The 19,512-nt window shown below is 41.8% G+C and overlaps 1 protein-coding gene across 1 annotated transcript in view; it reads right to left on the reverse strand.

Annotated features, from left to right (window-relative positions):
- LOC116699344 (sickle tail protein) overlaps positions 1-19,512 on the reverse strand; it is a 78,074-nt gene that overhangs the window by 15,410 nt on the left and 43,152 nt on the right. Inside the window, exons 5-18 of the mRNA XM_032531879.1 lie at positions 17,075-17,125; positions 15,621-15,697; positions 15,275-15,381; positions 13,112-13,403; positions 10,846-11,119; positions 8,658-8,975; positions 8,146-8,250; positions 7,235-7,272; positions 6,990-7,138; positions 5,951-6,126; positions 3,316-3,452; positions 2,572-2,719; positions 1,577-1,871; positions 513-635 (exon numbers count right to left, since the gene is read on the reverse strand). Coding sequence (XP_032387770.1) covers positions 513-635; positions 1,577-1,871; positions 2,572-2,719; positions 3,316-3,452; positions 5,951-6,126; positions 6,990-7,138; positions 7,235-7,272; positions 8,146-8,250; positions 8,658-8,975; positions 10,846-11,119; positions 13,112-13,403; positions 15,275-15,381; positions 15,621-15,697; positions 17,075-17,125 — 2,290 coding nt within the window. The remainder of the gene's footprint in view (positions 1-512; positions 636-1,576; positions 1,872-2,571; positions 2,720-3,315; positions 3,453-5,950; positions 6,127-6,989; positions 7,139-7,234; positions 7,273-8,145; positions 8,251-8,657; positions 8,976-10,845; positions 11,120-13,111; positions 13,404-15,274; positions 15,382-15,620; positions 15,698-17,074; positions 17,126-19,512) is intronic.

Here is a 19,512-nt window from a genome sequence, read left to right on the forward strand (position 1 = left end):
TTTTTGTCACTTTTTTCACATTTTCTTCCTATGTTTTTCAACGTTCTATTATCAATTTTTCTTTGCATGCTTTAAAATTGAATAAAACACCCAAATTCAATGAAAGTAGTGAACTGATCATTTAATTTACTTGTGAAGAACGTTGTTCACGTTATTTTGTTTTAAAATTAGGTTGAAAGAAACCCACATTTCTGATATGGAAACTTTTTGAAAATGGGTCAGATTTGACCCGAGGACAACAGGAGGGATACAAACATTCGTTAAAGAGAATGTAAAACCAGAGTAAATATAATGAGTAATGTCAGTGTGGATTGATTTGACATTTAATAAAAGGGTAGCAAATCTGTTCACTGAGACGCGTGAGTAACGGATGTCAAAAAAAAGTGTCTTCTTAAAATATTTGACATTTGAAAGTTTGAGTAATCCCTCGAGCTTAACCTTGATGATCAGCCATTAACTGCCAAAACATTTGAAGCGTATATATAGTAAGTGAGTATAGATGAAACACTGACCCCAGTGTGGTTCTGTGAGTGTTTCATGGTGGTCCGGTCCGCGGGGCTCTCCTGTGTTGGTGACTGCAGAGGCCCCGGTCTCCTCTGCAGGGCGGGGCTGCCCTCTCTGCTGCGAGGACTCACCTTCACAGCACAACCACATGTCTCATGTTCTGAAACCTGTTTCTACACTAGGGCTGCACAATATAGTTTTATTTTATCGTCATCAACAGATGCAATGAACACATTGTGAAAAGCTGCAATATATCGCAAAAGACACTCATGAGATTTTTTGACTCAGTTGAGTAAGAAAATATCAGTAGAAAACTGCACTTTAACCCTTGTGTTGTCCTCCCGGGTCAAAAACGGACAAAAGTTTGACATTTTCGGCCCTTTTTCAGACTTTATTTTAGTTTTAACTATCATCCTCTTACTACCACTAGTTTTACACTACTTTTTTTGAACTCATTGTCAATAACCCTCATTTATATAGAATTGTACCTAATATTTGAGTTAAAAAAAGCAGAAATTGGGCACCCAGATAGCTCAGTTGGTAGAGCGGGTGCCCATGTTTAGAGGTTTACTCCTCGACGCAGCCGGCCGGGTTCGAATCCGGCCTGCGGCCCTTTGCTGCATGTCACTCCCCCTCTCTCTCCCCTTTCACAAAACTTCACCTGTCCTGTCCATTAAAGGCCTAAAAATGCCCAAAAAATAATCTTAAAAAAAAAAAAAAAAAAAAGCAGAAATTATGAATTATTTGAGTAATAGTTAAGATCAGAGGAATGAAAGTGATCAATAGTATTTGCAAAGAGCGTTGTAAGGAAACCAATCCCTTTTTTGTGGTAATTTGGTTAAAAAGAAACTCATATTTCAGATAAGGACATTTTTTAAAGGGGTCAAATTTGACCCGAGGACAACAGGAAGGTTAAAATGTAGCCGTCATTCTTTTTTAGTGGTGCCTTTTATATTTAATTCAAAATTCAATCGCATATTTTCCTCATATTGTGCAGCCCTATTATGCACACAGCCCCACATTTTGTAATGTTATAATCATTCAGCGAATGGACCAATCGCCAGTGCTGTACCTTAGCCACAGTGGGTGAGTCTCGTCCATGAGTGGGTGTCAGTGGGGGGCTGGGGTGGTGCTGGGAGGGCTGGATCACTGCGGGTGCTGCTGTGTTCATTCTGCGGGCCATGATGGGGGAGGCTGAGCCCGCCTGACTGCCAGAGAGGGAGGGGCTGGGCAGAGGAGGTCTGACCGAGGATCGAGGCTGGGGTTTGGGGGAACTCTGGGGGCTCTGGGTCCTCAAGGGGCCCGGGTCAGTCTTTACAGGCTCCACGTGGGCTGGTCTGGCTTGGGTGGCTGACTCTGACACATACCTGTTGATGCCATGGAGGACAGAGATGGCTATCTACGCATCAGCATTATTCTCCTGCCAAACACAACTGTTGATTTCATGTTGTCAAACTTAGGAGAAACTTCTTACCTTTCTAACTGAATGTCAGTTTAACCATTATAATATAGCTCCTTCTTAACAAGAACCAGCAAAGTGAACTAATACCAGTTAATTAGCCATGCCTACCCTTGGCCGTACACGGACATCCCTATGTCCCTGCTGTAAATCACTGGGCGCTGTTGGTTATCGGGGGTATTAACCATAATAACAAGTTGCCCCATATTAACATCAATGCTCTCAACTCATCCAGGAATGTACTTTTGTTAATTCACAATGAAATAGCATGCTTCAACAACTCCAAATTATGCGGTAAAAGCTCCTTAATTTCCACTTTGAATGTAAAGTTTTACTGCTGTCTGAGTTCTTACTGCTTTTTCTCATCAAAGTCACTTTTGTATATAAGTTAGCCATCTAAATACCCATGTAGATATATTAAAATTCACACGTAGATTCTTAGATGTGTACGAATTACTTTTATTTGCAATTCGGGGACGATCGTTCAGGAGAAGCACGATGAAAAGAAAAGTGCGTCAGACCGGATGTGTCCGGATCTGGCCAATAGCAGCGAGCTATGTCTGTACATGGACACGGTTACGATACTTCTGCGTAAAGTTTATGAGCACCTGCGGAGACGACTGAGGCCTTCAGTCAGGTCTTTGACCCTCTTCAGCATGGAGTCCATCTTATGAGGCTCCTCCTTCAGGAAACGCACGGCTTCCACCTCCAGCCTCAGCACGGAGCGCATCTTCCCCTGCAGCTCTGGATACTCACCTGGAAGACAACCAAACAGCAGAGACACAATGAACTCAAAAATCAACTTTACTCTGTGTAAACATAACTATTTCAAAATCTATGAATCAACTGTTACAAACACAGTCAATTTCTTCCCATGAAGCCATTGCCATGGAAACGTTCCCCAATAATGCTAACAGTGTATCATGGTAAACAGTCCAGAAGTGCAGTCTACAGTAAGTGGAACACACAACTGCCTGCGGTCATTTTAAGATAAAAGGCAATTAGATAATATGTTTATGGGGTTCACAGCATAAAAAAACAAAGTCTGGATACTCTGGACGATCCAGAGACGGAAGAGGAACTACTCTCTATTGAGAAAAAAATAAACTCTGTGAAAACTAAAAGCTGCTGATGCAATGTGACCCTTTACATTCACATCTACACGTGTAGGAATTGTTAGCTTAAGGAAAATAATGAACAACATCACATTAATACCTCCCTTTTAAATAACTGTAGGTGGATGAAATGTGATGATTCTATTTACATCCAAAGTATTGATCCAATGCATCGTAGCACACTGTGAGTCACTGTTTGATTCTGTCCTGTCTTGAAAAAAAAACCAAACCCACGACCTTTAAGGATGGCCAGAGCTTCTCCAATCCTGCGCAGGTTGACTGCTCCCTCCTCCACGTCTCTCAGAGTGACTGACAGCTGGTCGGGACTGGAGCCGGAGCTATGTTGCAAATGGTCCACATAGTCCTCCAGTTCACTGAGACAAAAAGGCATTCAACAGTCAACACAGGATGAAAAACGCATGTGATGGTCTACTGTAGACACAAGATGGCAGCAGAGAGTACAGTTAAGGTTTTTCTTCCAGAGTTCTTCTGTTAGTGGCCTTTAAATTACAATAAAATTGCATTGTAATTTTAAGAGCCAGTTTTGGCTTCAACCCTCCAGACAGAGAACCCATTTCTTGTTTTAAGCATTTCATTCTGACTTGAATTTCTTCTTAAACAGCTTTTTGATGCTTACACTGTGTTGGAACACTGTTACAACCTTTCAGACTGGGTACCCATTCTGCTTATTTATTAAACTAGACCTGTGAGCGTGGGGCCGGGTTGGAACAGTGGGTAGAGCAGGCACACATGTACTTTAAGGTTTATGCCTCGACGCAGAGGTCTATGGTTCAAATCCGAACTGTGTCTCTCCCCTTTCTCACCTAGCTGTCCTGTCAAATAAAGCCCCAAAAAATGTGTCTTAGAAAAAAAATAAAGAGAGCAAATAAAACCTTCACAGCTAAGGTCCAAATTGATTCATTAGATATATGATTTGATTTCGACTTCATTGAGACGTCTTCAGCTTTCACAAAGACTACTTGGTGCAAATGTAAGCATGACTGGATACACAGCCTGACAGCTTGTTTTCTGATTCAAACTGCCTACCCCAAATGACCCAAAGAGGTATGTGCACAGTGGGATTACCAGTGTTAAACTGTGTGGCAAATATGAAATACCAAAGCATGTCAAATTAAAATTGTGTCATTCAGAGTTTTTCATTTGTGCAAAGTAATTGTTGAATGATACAAGTACTGGGTGAACAATGTTAAAAGTGGATATATTCTACAATGGTTACAGGAGCATGCAGGATACCTCCTATTGGAAACAGTCTTAAATCATCTATGTATGTGATCAGTAGGATGGAAGTTGGGTGGAAATGAATACATTGCTGGCTAGAACGGTACATATGGACTGGTAAGGTCAGAATCATATTTTCAGCTTTTCAGAGAGACTGGAAAAAGACAGATCCTCCATGGCAAACTACATAGAGATCTGTAAAATGGTGTAACAGAAAGTAACTCTACTAATAAAGTGTCATGCCTCTCAGATTATAAAATAGGTTGCTAAGCCGTACAAAGAAACTGACACTTGAGGCTTGGGTCTTAAAGAAGAGGGTGCTAGAGAAGCTAATGCCTTCTTGATGGGTTGTGTTGGTATTTTGTTAATGATGTACGTGATTTGGTGTGTGGAGAGATAATTGCATTACACTCCTTCTGAACCTCCTACTCAGAATGTTTGATAAATGCCAAGCAACTGTTTGCACAGTCATCTGAGCTCTAAAGCCAGTGCGTAGCATGCTAACATGAGAATGAGTTCTGATGTCTCTGGAAAGCCATGTCATACGCAATCAGATCACTCCCCGTGCCCCTGGCTCTATTTTTAACAATATGTTTCTTCACATTTTCTCTCGGCCTAAAGATGTTCGCCGTGCTCTGTCTTGAATGTCACCAAGGATTTTGACTTCAGCTGCAGTGACATCATCAAGGGGCATGATGTCAGAGTGAGGGCAAAATGTTCAAAAGGCTAAATTGCCACTTAAGAAATCATGGCCACTAATGGCACATCCTAATGTTGTACAGTGTGGTAGGATCAGAGCATGTGAACTGTTGGGTCCTTGTAAATTCTGGAGTGTGGTCTATCTGTATAGTGTCTTGAGATAACTCTTGTTATGAATTGATACTATAAATAAAATTGAATTGAATTGAATTGAGCGGAACAGAGCGATGCAAATTTCTGCTTCTCGCTCACGGAGCTTTTCCTTCCCTCCACTCTGCCGATCAAAGACGCTCAAGGCTAGTCCACACAGCATTCTGGGATGGGAGAAAAACTTGCTCTGGTTTATTGGCATTTCTTTAAACCAATCATAATAGGCAGAGCTAGGGGGCGATTATGTGATTTCAGTACCGGTTACTGAACGGTACTCTTTTGATACCAGTTTTATAAAATCCAATTTAACAATTTATCATTATTGTCATTATTTATCATTACCATCAACATTACGGCACAAATCTTTTAATTTTTTCAGCTCTACGTGAGCCCCTTCTCTGTGCGTAATGTAGAGTTTTTCCTGTGTGTGTCTTTGACGTGTAACGTTAGACAGCCAATCACCAGCATTATTAGATCTTGGAAGAAATATGCTGCAAGCTTATTGGCTCACTGACACAAAGATTAGCTCCTTAGCTATTGAACTATGGTATTGAATGACAAGGGATTTTCTGATACTTGGTACTATGGAGGCCCTTCGGTCGTAGTCTAAAAAGTGTTGAATTCAGTACCCAGACCTATTTAACTCAGATTTCCCCCTCTCAAGTATTGAATGCTAAAATATGGTGTGACACAAATGAGTGTGAGTGAGTTATTTGCTACTTCTTCTTTCAAAAGTCAGTCTTTCTTCAAAAATATTCCTTCTCAAATGAGTTGAAACTCTTACTGGAGCTGTGTGAGTATAGTCTCCTCTGCAGCCAGGTAGTGGATCCTCTCCTCCTCCATCTCAGCTCTGCGTCTGTACGCTGCCTCCTCGGACTGGGCCAGCCGGTCGTACATCAGCACCACCAGCTCCTGACCCGCCATCCGCAGCATCGAACCCACGCTCTCCTGGTTTGACAGCTGGAGCACATGGAACAGCTCAGGAATGGGGATTCAACAACTTAATTTGCTTAGCTAGTGGTGAGGCCCGAGGAGGTCAGTCTGTCCCTCCAACACCTTGTTCTAAGATATATCTAATGACTGACTTCATTGGCAGGAAGTCTGGTCTGAATATTATTGTTCCCAGAGGCCCCAGGACCTTCAATATCCTGCCGCCGTCAGGCTCAAATTAACCTTAACTTAGTAGACCTGATGTTTCTATGATCTCTGAAGAATAAGTCTACGTTATTGGTTGTTTTGGGTTAAATTAAGACCATTCATTTCAATTTTCATGTGTATTGCAATCAAGATCTAAGGTTTTTCCCAAGCAACCACATTTTGTTTCCCTAATAGCACCTGAGGGTTTGACTAATACCTGGAACAATCATTGCACCCGAAACCCCAGCAGCAGTTTTGGGCCCAAGCCTGGTTAAAACCCAAATTTCAGCTGCTTGGGTAGCTCACCTGGTAGAGCGTGTGCCCATATACAAAAGCTTAGTCCTCAGCACAGTGGTTGTGGGTCCAATTCCGAACTGCAGCCCTTTGCTGCATGCCGTTCCCCCTCTCGCTCCCCTTTCATGTCTTCAGCTGTCCTATCTAATAAAAGGCTAAAGTGCCACTAAAAAAAAATAAAAAATATCTGAAAGTTTGTGCCACCCCAAAACTGATTTAAGCCCAGGATAATTTTGAGAAATGACATTCTGGGTTGGGCCCAATCAGTTTTGTGCAAAGAATCAAAGCTGGTCTTTCCTGTCAACAGTCAAGTCATTTTGCATCTATTTGAGGTTATTGTGACGATCATGATTATTATTGTCACTGTCACATTGACAATATGCAGTGAGTACCTGTAAGTGCCTGAGCTGGTTGAGTTGCAGTCGCAGCTCACACACATTTCTCTTTGCTAACACCAAGCTCTGCTGCAGTCCGCTGTCAGAGGGGGGGGCCTGGAGAGCCAGAGGGACGGGGCTGTAGCTGGCAGGCTCAAATGACACTCCTGAAGTTAAAAAAAGAGATGTTTATAATCCGTATTAGAGCATAAAAAGAAGTATGTTCTTGGTGGCAGGTTTAAAAGAAAAAGTAGACATCTCACCAGGTCTTTTGCTGAGAAGTTTGCGTTCAGCATTCTCACTGAAAAGACAAAATAATAACATAATAAACCTAACTATGCTGGGTCTAGCCAGGGTTTACACTGTATACAGAACTCATTTCACGTTTTTAACTGAAATACCAAGAAATCTCCAATACAGGTCTACTGCATTGTGCAGAATTATTTTCTGGTTCACTCCTATAATATTTTAGGGGTGGGGGAAAAAATGATTCATGTATGTATCGTGATTTTCCCTAGAATCAATATTTTAGATTTCTTTAATTTTACCAACGATTCACCAAAATATTTATTTATAAATATCTATATTGTACTGCCAACAGCGACTACATCATATCCGTTTCCAGCAAAGCAGAAAGCAGAAAAATGCCAACATCCATGTCATGTACTTCTTTACAAATAAAATAAATGTCTGACTGACGTGTGATCTCTTTAGAAAACGTTTTTAGAAATGTCCCATAATGTATTGTCTGTAGAAGTGTATTTTTCCACTTTTGTTTTTGTTAAAGAAGGAAAAGGAAAATCGCAATATTCAGTAGTATCAATTGCAATACTTCTAGAATTGCAAATAATGAAAATCCCAATGCGAATCCAATCAATTTTGATTCAATTCCATTTTATTTACAGTGTATAACGCCAAATCCCAACAAACTTTATCTCACTGCACTTTTCATAAAACAGCAGGTCTAGACCGTACAATCAGCACCCATGAACTGAAAGAATCAAATTGAGCCAAAAGACTTTTTGTCCCAGCCCGATGATGTATGCTTTTATATTTGTTGGTACACATATTCTGGATGCATCTAAAGAACATATTGGGATGTGTTGCAGTTGAGTTGCTTCTGCTGAATCAAAGCTGCTGTTGGCTTAAAGGGATGAAGGCACATGTTACAGACCTGACAGTGTCCTTGACTCCAGGAATGTCCGGTCCCATAGACAGAGCAGTGTGCACCAGACCTGCTAGACTGGCTATCTGCTGCTCCATGGCTTTCATTCTCTCACTGAAAAAAAAAAAAAAAATCACAGTACAGTACAGTATCAAGCACATTACAATTAAAAATGTGGTAGCTCAATAACATCTAAATCAAAGGATGTGTTGTCAATATGGCAAATACAATTGTGCTCCATAGTCTTACAAGTTGTCAAAAAATCCAAAAGCAATCTATATCGAAGACGTTTCATTTTGGGATTGCTCCGTTGCTGCCGGAAATTCCGTTAAATGTCTCTCATTTCCTCTTGCTTTGTGTTGTAATTTTAAACTACTTTGAGGTCAACTTTAGCATGGTTTCATAAACTAATGAGCACCAGTGTATGTTGGTGATTGAGGTTTCCTGTTTGTCCTGAATGTGCATCTTGTAAAGCGCTTACAATGAAGTAATGAAGGTGACTACTCTGGCTCTCAGCTCACCTCTGGGCGTTGCTGGTGGTCACATGAACCGGAAACTGTCTCTCAGGTTGTCCCAAAGGGCTGTCCAAAAAAACAGAGGAGGCCGAGGACGACGAGCCACTTCCTCTGCTTCTGTTTACAATCTCCACTGGGGCTCCGTTACTGTCCCGGCGCAGGGACCGGCGGATTGGCGACATCCTCTCTGCAGAAACCAGGCCGACCCCTCCAATGATCTGCCCGTCTATCATCCTGACTTCGTTGACTCTGTGAGGGGAAGGGGGCGGGGTTTTAGTTCCTAGTGGAGGAAGCTGGCTCTCTCCATACGTCCTGCTCTTCTGCCTGGATGGTGAAAAATCAGATGGATTAATACACACCTGATCACATGAACGCTGTCTTCACGGCCAGAGTGTGCTGGGTCCTAACTTAAAAAGTAAAAAATTCTATCACTGTATTCTAATCAATGTGATCAACTACTGATCATGTATTTCTCTCTGCTTGAAGAGAGTTAAGAGGGGGGTATTGAACTATGTTTATCTAATAACATAAATTACTGTCTGGGGTGCAATGTGTTGCCGCAATGTTTTAATTAAGCAAAGTATACCAAGACAACAGAAGTAACACAATCCATCTTGTCAGGCTTTAAGTAATGCGTACCACACCAACCAGCATCCTGTGAGAAGATACTGGCACCGGTTTAGGTGTGTGTGACAGCCACAACTGTTGCTTCAAAACAACAATGGCGGACGTGATTGACAGATGGTTCATCCAATCACCTGCCAGGTCTTTCTTTTAAGGTGCCTCCACTTTCCCACACAGCTTCCCATGAGGGCTTCTCAGATGGTTCTGTGTTAACGAACCATCTGAGAGCATCAGCTTATCATAACTTTATTATGTTATTCTATAAATTATTGACAGCATGATATTGGTTGCTTCCAAATTGCCAGGCTCTGCAGTTGCTATGGTAGCAGGCTGAATTAGGGTCCATGACCTCAGTCAACCTCTCACTTCCTGATCACTGCTGTCATCTCCTGCTGCACACGCTCAAACCAAATACAACTGTCAGAGATAATCACCTTCAAACGGTATGGACAGCTCTGGTGTCTCTGAGTCTAACGTCAGCTGGACTGCCATGTTTGTTTGACTGTTGTTTGACACTGTATAGACCGAATCACCGTGGCGTCGCGCTGGCACAAAAAACACCTCCAGGTAAACAAATGGCCATTAATTTTGCGGAGATATGTAACATTTTTAACATATTATTCTGCAATATATTGCAATTTAAACTTTTTTTCCAACTTCTCATTTTTCCTCATCCCCCTGTTCTCAGCGCTGTTAAAGCAACACTAGAGACGTTTGTACCTTCAAATACTGTTTCCAAAATCGGTTAAGTGTTTCATCAACACGTAACAGGGTGAACGGCAATTCAACATTCTCTTTGCGTCTGTCTGCCGGCTATAACCTCACTCTGCGAGTTTGACAGATCGGGAAGCGGATCTGTAGTTCCAATAAGACACAATGGGACAATTCCACCTTCAACCTGTAGGGGCCCGAAGCGGGAAAAGTTACACAGTATTGCTTTAAATGGTATGTGCGGCACGCAGGTTGTTGTTTTTTAGCTCGGAAGTTCTTAGAAACAAACATTACAACATTACATTACCATTGGCTCTTTTGTATCTGGATTAGGGCTGCACGAAATTAGGTAAATATCAAATTGCAATGAAAAAAAATTACGATTATTTTTGTGGCATTTTACACAGCTTTGACATGAAAGGAGAGAGAGAGGAGGAATGACATGTAACAAAGGGCCGCAGGGTGGAACCAAGCCCGCAGGAGCGGGGACTGAGCCTCTGTATATGGGCGCAAGCTCTACTAGGTGAGGTACCCAGGCGCCACGATTGTGTTGACTGATATTGCAATTGTGATATGATTCACGATATTTGAGGGAATTATATTTGAATTTATGATTCATTATCATTATTTTCATTTAAAAATCCTAATGTTAGTAGTCTGTAGGATAGCATTTGTAGGCTGGGACGTCTCTGCAGCACCGCGACACTTCATTCAGGATGGTGTGACACGTAGTTTGCCTCTAACAAATATGGCGCCCCCACTCTGATTTCGATATTGCACTAGTCCATATAGTGATTTCAATAGAACTGTGATTAATTGTGCAGCCCTAATTGGATTGCGTTTGAATGAGTGTGCGTACCTGTGGAGGGAGCGGGTCTGGTGCTCCATGCTCTCTCCGTAGCCCATCAGGGGTTTAATGGAGGCCCGGTACTGCTGCAGTCCTCCGGGGATCCCCGTGACCCCGGCGTCCACCATGTCAGCGGTGAGAGAGGGTGGAGCGCTGCACTGGGAGGAGGCCATGCTGAGGCGACCTCCTCCTCCGTCCTGCATGGAGGAGCAGTAGGAGTCTGGGTAATGTGGTCCGCCTTCGCCGCGCACCACCAGGGCCATGCTCTTACTGTTGGCAGCGTCATCTGACCCACACACACACACACACACCACACACACACACACACACACACACACACACACACACACACACACACAAAGAGATCAGACGTGGAGTTTCACCAATCACCAAAATTATTTTTCACTGTATCAGACTATGATGCCTTAGGTCCAAATGTGAAATATGTGCTGTTTATATAGAATTTATTGAATGTGTTTTATACACCCATTAAGTAAATCGAGGTCTGGTAAATGATGAAGGAGCAGACTACACTGAATATGAGAATATGTGATAGTGTTAACTTATTGACTTTTTTCTCAAATTTGTTCTGTTCTTAGGAAACATGTGTTACTTCTTCTGTTTGATTGGGTCTTTTCTACGTGGAGAGTTGTCATTTATCTATAAAGTACGAAAGAATGTAATTACTCTTAACATGTTTTATTATTATTTTAATATTATTTCATGCCTGTGTGAGTCATGTATGTTCTTCTGTACAGCACTTTGGTAGGTTTAGTGTATTCTATGGATCAAGTTTGATTTTGGATTGATTACGTTTCACGATGCCCAACTTCAAACCCAAGTGGCTCTACACTTCCAGTGATGTTGTTGAACGAACCATTCCCAGGAAACGCGGTGGAAGGGCTGGCCTTCTTGTGCTACACCATCAGCGCAGACACATTACACAGACACATCATTAGAGTATAATACTCTGAAATTCGCGATCTTCGGGACGTCCCAATGCCATAAATTGAATATTAAAAATAATACATTAAATACAAAGTGTATTATAATTGAACATAGATAGCTCTACTTTCAAGCCAATAAGCATCTTAATTTCAAAGACTTATTGACACATGACCTCATGAAATATTGCTATAAGTCCACCTGTCCTTTTGTAACAAATGGCCAACAAAATCCCCAAAAAAGAAAAAGTAGTAATCCTTTTGTGGAGAACATCAGAGCAAGTCATAGCACACAGGGCATTCCTGCATGTTTAGTCCTGCCACTTGTTACATAGGGACAGGTGGAGCAGACACTGGAGAGGCAAAGAAAAGCAGACACGACTACAAATGATCAAAACTTCAAGAACCCAAAAACAAACTGGCAATTGCAGGGTTTCTGCAGGTTTCCCCAAGACATTTGAAGGCCATTAAGAATGAAATTCAAGACCTTTCTCACAACAACAACTAAGCCCTAAATTCTACAATCGTTAAACTTGCACTTCCCCATAGCTGAAGAATAAAATCGGTTTTATGTCTGTGGTACAATCCGAAAGAGACTCGCACCAAAAACACAAAAGGTGACTGACTGCAATCTAAGTAGCATGTTGGTCTCATTTGTAGTCGTAACACAGCAACATTATATTTGGACTAGGGAAAGAATGAACACCACGGAATAATAATTAAAAAAGAGCATTAGAGGCAGCTTGCATGGAAATAGGAAAATTAAGACCTGTTTAAAATGATTTAAGACCTACAACACAATACCCTGAATCGGGGGTCTCAGAATTGAGCGTTGTGTATTGTACAGGTTGTAAAAGCCTCTGAGGCATAATGTGGGCTTTATACAGTAAATCCCGATGACTTGTCTTGACTCATTTTCCTTTTGTTATGGAAAAAACAGGCACATTGCATTTTGTAAGCTTGCAGTAAATGACTCTTGATCCCTCATTGGCAAAACCAACAGATGTTTGAATTCCTTCATTCCTTCTGCCATTAGGCTCTTAAATGCTGCTGATGGCAGCAACCTGTAACATTCAGAGCTTGTAATGCTCGTAATGCTTTGATTTATGTATTTATTACTTTACTTAAAAGGTGCTCTAAGCGATGTTGGGTGACGTTACTTCTTGTTGAAGTACTATCAAACAAAACGAGACCAGCTCGCCCCTCCCTCTTCCTCCTCCTGCTCCTCCTCCTCCTCCTCCTCCTCCTCCTCCTTTTCCTCCTCCTCCTCCACATCCTGTCCCCTCTCCCTCCCTTACATGCTTCAACGCACTCCCCCCCACCAGGTATCTCACCAGGCTTGACATCTTTTCTCTCCAGTATGGCGCTGCTGCTGTTGCTGCAGATGGAGCTGGATCGCCCGGCCGCTGACAGGCGATCCCGTGGTAACGTGGTGCTGCCTGGACCCCCGATCGCTGCCCTCCCCCCTGTGCTCCCTCCACCGTACGCCATCCTGGAGGGAGACGAGGGCATGGAGCGGACCATGGGTGGGGACATGGAGCCCTGCAGGCTGTGCAAGGTGCCGCGGCTGGAAGACGACAGGGCGTGGACTGGACTGTGACTGCCGTACAAAACCTCTTTGGAGAGCTGCAAAAAATAAATTTAATTAAATTTAATTGAATTGAAAATTTCATTAAAATACTAATTTAAAGAGTTAATTTCCTCTTAACAAAGATCACCCACCCAGAAACTGGGCAAAGAAAAGCCTTACATGTACTGTATAACCTTTAATTGTCTCAACATCCTGATATAACTATTTTACATGTTTAGAAATACTGTACTGTTTATATATAAGATGAAAAATTTGCAGTACAGACATGCCAAACATGTTTTGAAAAGTTGTTCAGTGTTCAATCAGTTGACATAAATATTGGCTGAAAGAATTTTCAATTGCATAAATAGTAGGAAAGGAGTAAATTTATGCAAAAATGCCCCAAGAAATCTCGGAATTACCCTAAAAACATGATTAAGGGGGCAGAAATTGCCCTTAAGATTTGGGAAAAATACATGTACTGTATGTATCTACCAATTTAGGCTAATATCCTTTTTATACACTAAGCCAACATTTTATCTTCATTCACTTAATTGATATAAATCACAAACAACGCTGTTTATAGATGCACTACATGAATAGTAGTGATTCATTTAATGTTCAGAACAGGTTTGTTCAGACCAACCCTACCACTTTTAATGTTTTATATTATTTAGTATTATTAACTTTAGCTCAGATTCTTTCTGTAGTGATGTAGGCTTTTTGACCTATTTTTTTGTATTGGTATTTGTGCCCTCCAAATTTAAAGATAAAAGAAGTTGTCTCCTATAATGACACATGTGTTTTGGTTTGAGTTGAGTGAATGGACGTGTTTTGGTTTGAGTTTACACTCCTGGTCGTTCCTCTTGTCCAGTAGCAGCAGGCGTGGCACCCATGTTTCAAATTGAGAATAGTTGATACTATAAAACATTAAAAATCCGAAAAAAATGTAGCCAGAAATACACATTCCAGGCACATATTGTTCAGCCTCGCAAAAGAACATCCTCAAAAGATTTAAAGACTTGTTTTAAAACATCTTAATATGGCAGGTATAAAATGAAAAAAGCAACATGCAAATCTATGCCAGGTGGGGCGGGGGGAGGGGAGGGGGTCTTTAAATGAGACGAGGTAAAAACAGGCAACAGCAAAGGCTGAATGCTCCCAGAGACCAAAACAAACCCAGTGCATGAAAAACTGCTTTTACAGAGAAGCCCTGCTTAGGTGTGCAGATGTGCAGGTGTGTGTGTGTGTGTGTGTGTGTGTGTGTGTGTGTGTGTGTGTGCGTGTGTAGTGTGTGTGTGTGTGTGTGAAAGCCGCACAGCGTGGGAAGAATTCAAAGTGTCGACATGCTCCCATGAAGCCAGTGTATCAACATGTGTGAAAGGGGTTGAATTCATGCACAAAGCGTCAGACCAACTGATTCCTCTGCTCTGGGCTCTGACTGCCGGGCTGATCCAGGAACAGCGAGTGCATACTGCTGCTGCTGCAGCTGCTGTGTAAACCTCACAACAGGGCAAATATTAGTACACACATACATATAATGAACCCAGGGGTCTTTATACACAGCAGAGGTTAATGTGTGATAATTGCAAGTTGTTGTACACCCATCTCATTCAGTTTGGGATTTCCTTCCTTTTCTAGAATAACCTTTTTTCAGTTCCCAGTTAACAGGCCTGGACTTGTTTCATTTCAAGTGTCTGGGTGGTCCCACTAAGCCGTTTTACATATCAGGTTCTGCCATCATGGAGCTCTGACAAGCATTTAACTGAAGCCAGTAGTATGTTGTGCAGCCAGGTATTCCTAAAACTCCACCAAAGTTTTATTTGAAAATCTACTAGATTTTTTGGGACTGATGCACAAGGCATCTACTAAGTTTCCACTGTTTTTTTGAGGGTGTAAGGTGCTGACAGCCTTTCCCCAGGCTTACAAGGCAGGCGGTGATATTCTTGCCTCGGTCCTGCATCATCTGGTTTTGACATGCTGGAACAGTAAATATCTCCCAGATGTCTTCAGAGATGGCAACATCATCAACATCTATAAAAGAAAATGGGACCGTGCAGACTTAATGGTGTTCTGTGTCCGTCAACTACAGGAAAAAGTATTGAACAACATAAACCTCTGTTCTTGGTGTTTGTAGACTTGACCAAGGCCTTTGATTACGTAAGTCGATCTGGACTCGCAAAGAGTTGGCTGCTCACCTAAGTTCATCACTGAGTTTCATGACGGCAGGAAGGCAACTGTGCGGTATGAAGGCATATTCTTCTCTGCCCTACTATGCCGTCCCTTCCCTGGTGACTCCGGTATCCTTCTACACACCTGCTGCTCAGGAAAACTGTGTAATCTGGCCAGACTGTGGGCGAAGACACCATGTTCTGATACGTGAGCTGCTTTATGCTGATGATGCTGCCTTTGTCGCCCACTCAGAGGAAAATCTACAACTGCTCTGCTCATCCTTTGCCTCTGCATGTCTAGGTGTCAGATTAGTCTCAAAAAGACAGTTGTCCTTGCCCAACCTGCAGCCGTGAATCCTGGTGTAACCATTGACAATACATTTCTATATGTGGTGGACAAATTCACCTACCTGGGGTCCACAGTCTCAAACACTAATAACCTTGACGCAGAGTTTGACATGCACATTGGGAAGGCATCAACCAATGCTTGGCAAATTGAGCAATCTTGTTGGGCACAACAAGAACCTCTCCTTGATCCTCAAAGTCTATATATGCCATACATGTGTACTTAGCACCTTACTGTATATATAGATATATATATATATGAGACATGGACAACATACCGCAGACATTGCCTCAACGCCTACCATTTTCGCTGCCTTCGTTCCATGCTGGGTGTATGCTGGAAGGACCATGTGCCAAACTCTGTCATACTTGAGAAAACTGGTTCCAGGGACCTGTACACCATCCTTCATGAATGCTACCTCCAATGGTCTGGGCTTGTTTATTGAATGAATGACACTTTAAAAATAAAATCTAAAAAAATGTAAAATCTTATTATATGGCAAGCTGGCAAATACCCACCACAAACATGGTGGCCCCCTCCTACATTTTAAAGACGTCATCAAGAGGGATCTTGAGGTCTTCTCCATCAACCTGGACAACTGGGAGGCACTTGCGAGTGACAGATCCAACCGGCACGCAGCAATTAAAAATGGCCGGGGGACTCTCAGAAGTCTTCCCTGGAAGTGAGATGCTCAAAACGGGAAGCAGTTCGTCCCATGCGACATGAACGGCCATAACGAGGCTGTACAGAGTGTTCAGCCCTTGGAGGCAAATTTGTGATTTGGGGCTATATGTATAAAATTGACTTGAGTCAGTGCAGATCAATATAACTATCACTTTTTGAGACTTTCGTTGCTTATTCTGAATAAACACTGTTAGCGATTGTACACTGCACTGAAGCAATCCCTGTCAGGAAATCAAATTAAAGTATTTAAGTGAGAGAGTGAACAACTTTAAATCCATTCATCATTCTATATTATAATGTAATGTATGGTGCGCTGTACAATCAGTGCCGCTTCAGCTTGGGGGCTTTCTGAAGCCCTGGTCGTGTGGACTTTTGTCTCCAACAATTTCTTTGTCTGTCCTTTTCTCGTGTTCCAGCCATTAATCATGTTAACAAGCATGTCTTTCCCTGTGCTACTGTACACAAAGCAACATCACTGCACATATGTGACTCAGAATGATAGAGCCTAATCTTACATGGCACTCACTCTGTCCCATTTAAATCAAGTGCAATGTGCAGCACGCTCTGCAGCTCCACTCTGAAAAATCCACAAAAAGGAAGAATTTCAATATGAGTTATAACTCGGTAAGTGTTTAAGTGCATTTTGCAGAATCATAGAGCCTGAATGTGTTATATAGTATTTACTATATTATAAAAAAAATAAGTAGTTTGTTGATACAACAGGTAATAGGCAGATAATTGCATACAGTGATTAGACGTTTCCGTCATTTGTCGTGTCACAACACACATGGAATCCAAACCCGGAGCTTAAAAACATGGCCATAGCCTTGCACTCTCCGACACTGACACTGAAAAGCTCTCACCTTCTCCCACCTGCTCTGCTTTTACAAACCACAATAACTGCCGGGACATGTAAAGGGAATGGTTACAATCTGTAGAAGGTCCTCCACACTAAGAATGATAATGATAACAGTGTGAGCAACTACACTGGCGAACAATAAGTTCCTTAAACACCACTTTTTACCAGTACTTCCAGATGTGTCTCCAGCTGTGCCGGAGCCCGAAAAGAGATTTCAATGACCTGTTACTGCGTGGAAAACCAAAAGGGAATGGGTTCACAAAATTACGAGAGTTGACACATTTTATTCATATTTTTGTCAACATCAATTAGACGGTATCCTGGCGATCGTCAAAGAGGACATCAGGAAGAACCAAACAAACGTTAGAGACCCCATCAGCAGCCCAATGTTACGGTATACAGACGTTCAATAAATTGGATAGCCAAGACTGATTGATTAGAGTTAGAACAATATTCAAATGATATATTTATAAGTTAGAGGGTGCCGCGGAACATATCTTTTAACCGGCTCCACCTGCAGCGCGCACACAGTTTAGGATTGTGTGAGTCACGGGCGAGACGGAGAGCTTTAGCTTTGAGATTGTTGTTGTTGCTTCCGTTTTTTTGGAGCCTGTATGGCTGTGAAAATGTCAATATCAGGTGAGGGAAACAAGAAACAAAAACACTCATTGACAGTCATAAAGTTGTTTCCTGTATATCTTTAGTTTAATTAAAAAGAAATACAGACACTTTATGATCCATTTCTGTGTAAAAAGGATGCACACACAACTTGCGTAAAATATATAAATAGAAGACTCTCCTATTTTTACACTTGTAGAGCGGATCTCCGCGGAGCATACGCACCACGACACGCAGCCCTCGTGTCCGGTGTAACCGGTTTCATTGATTATAGTGGAACGTAGTTTTGGAACGTAGCCCCAATGTAGCCGGCCCGTTAGTGTCGATAGTTAGTCTACTTTAAGTGTCTGTTGGTTTTAAATATTGTTTTGCATATGAATTTGAATCAGTTATAGTTTACAACTGATATGCCATGTCAAGGCAAAAAGAACAGCATTACAATTAAATGTAAAAAGATCTACATTGCCATTACGGCACGAATATATAGGACTTTCAATATCGTCTTCCAAAATATTCCCATACAGCACAGATACCTTCCTCTGACAGGCTTAGATACGCCATTGTTTCCAATTAGCAACACGTTGAGCCATGGTAAGGGAAACAAACACATCCAGCTGGGAAAATGAAGTCAAATAATTGTGTTTACCTACAAACGTGATAAACATGTTCACAGTATTCCAGCACAAATAATTGGAGTTGTCTTTTTTTTTCCATGGAGCACCAATTCCAACATCTTTCCATTGGTCTGCAATTCGTTGTTCATTATTGGTCATGGTATGGTACGGGAGTCATAAGTTATGGTATAGATAAATGAGCAATGTGTATCTTACAACCTTACTCCATTTAAACAAAAATACAACCGACGTCTCATTTGCACAAACTTCTGCAATCGTCTTCGGCTGAACTCAAATGAACAAGTCCCAGTGTGAAATCAACTAAGTGATTATTTAAATCAGTCCGACCAATCGTTTCAACCTGAAGGTTGACCACGCAAACACAACGCAATGCACCTCATTAGAGGTTTCAATCCACTCCCAGATCCAACCAGACTGTGTCCTGAGTTATTTAATTACACATTGATACGATTCCCTTATGTAACCTGTTGAGTTGATGCAGCTCGTGTTCCAAAATCTACTCTGAACACAGCTTTTTCAAATGTTGAAATACAGTTCTGGCTGTTTGTGACTTACCTCAGCACTAACACAGTCAATAATCCAGAAGCTGTGCAGATGAGAGGAGCACAGAAGCCTGCATGACTGAGTGGGTTACACCATTCAAATCCATCTTTTTATTAAAAAAAAAAAAAAAAAAAAGGGCGTTGACCTTGAAACCGACACACAGGCGACTTGTCGTAACACATAAACTGCCAAGAGTCGGATAATACCACATCAAAATAAAGCCTGCAGTGTAACGTCCAGACCAGTTAAACAAGGAGGGCAGGCTGTCAATCACATGATCGTTGCCGCACAAATTGAGTCGGCACAGAT

The sequence above is a fragment of the Etheostoma spectabile genome, chromosome 12, assembly GCF_008692095.1.
Source record: "Etheostoma spectabile isolate EspeVRDwgs_2016 chromosome 12, UIUC_Espe_1.0, whole genome shotgun sequence".
NCBI lineage: Eukaryota > Metazoa > Chordata > Actinopteri > Perciformes > Percidae > Etheostoma > Etheostoma spectabile.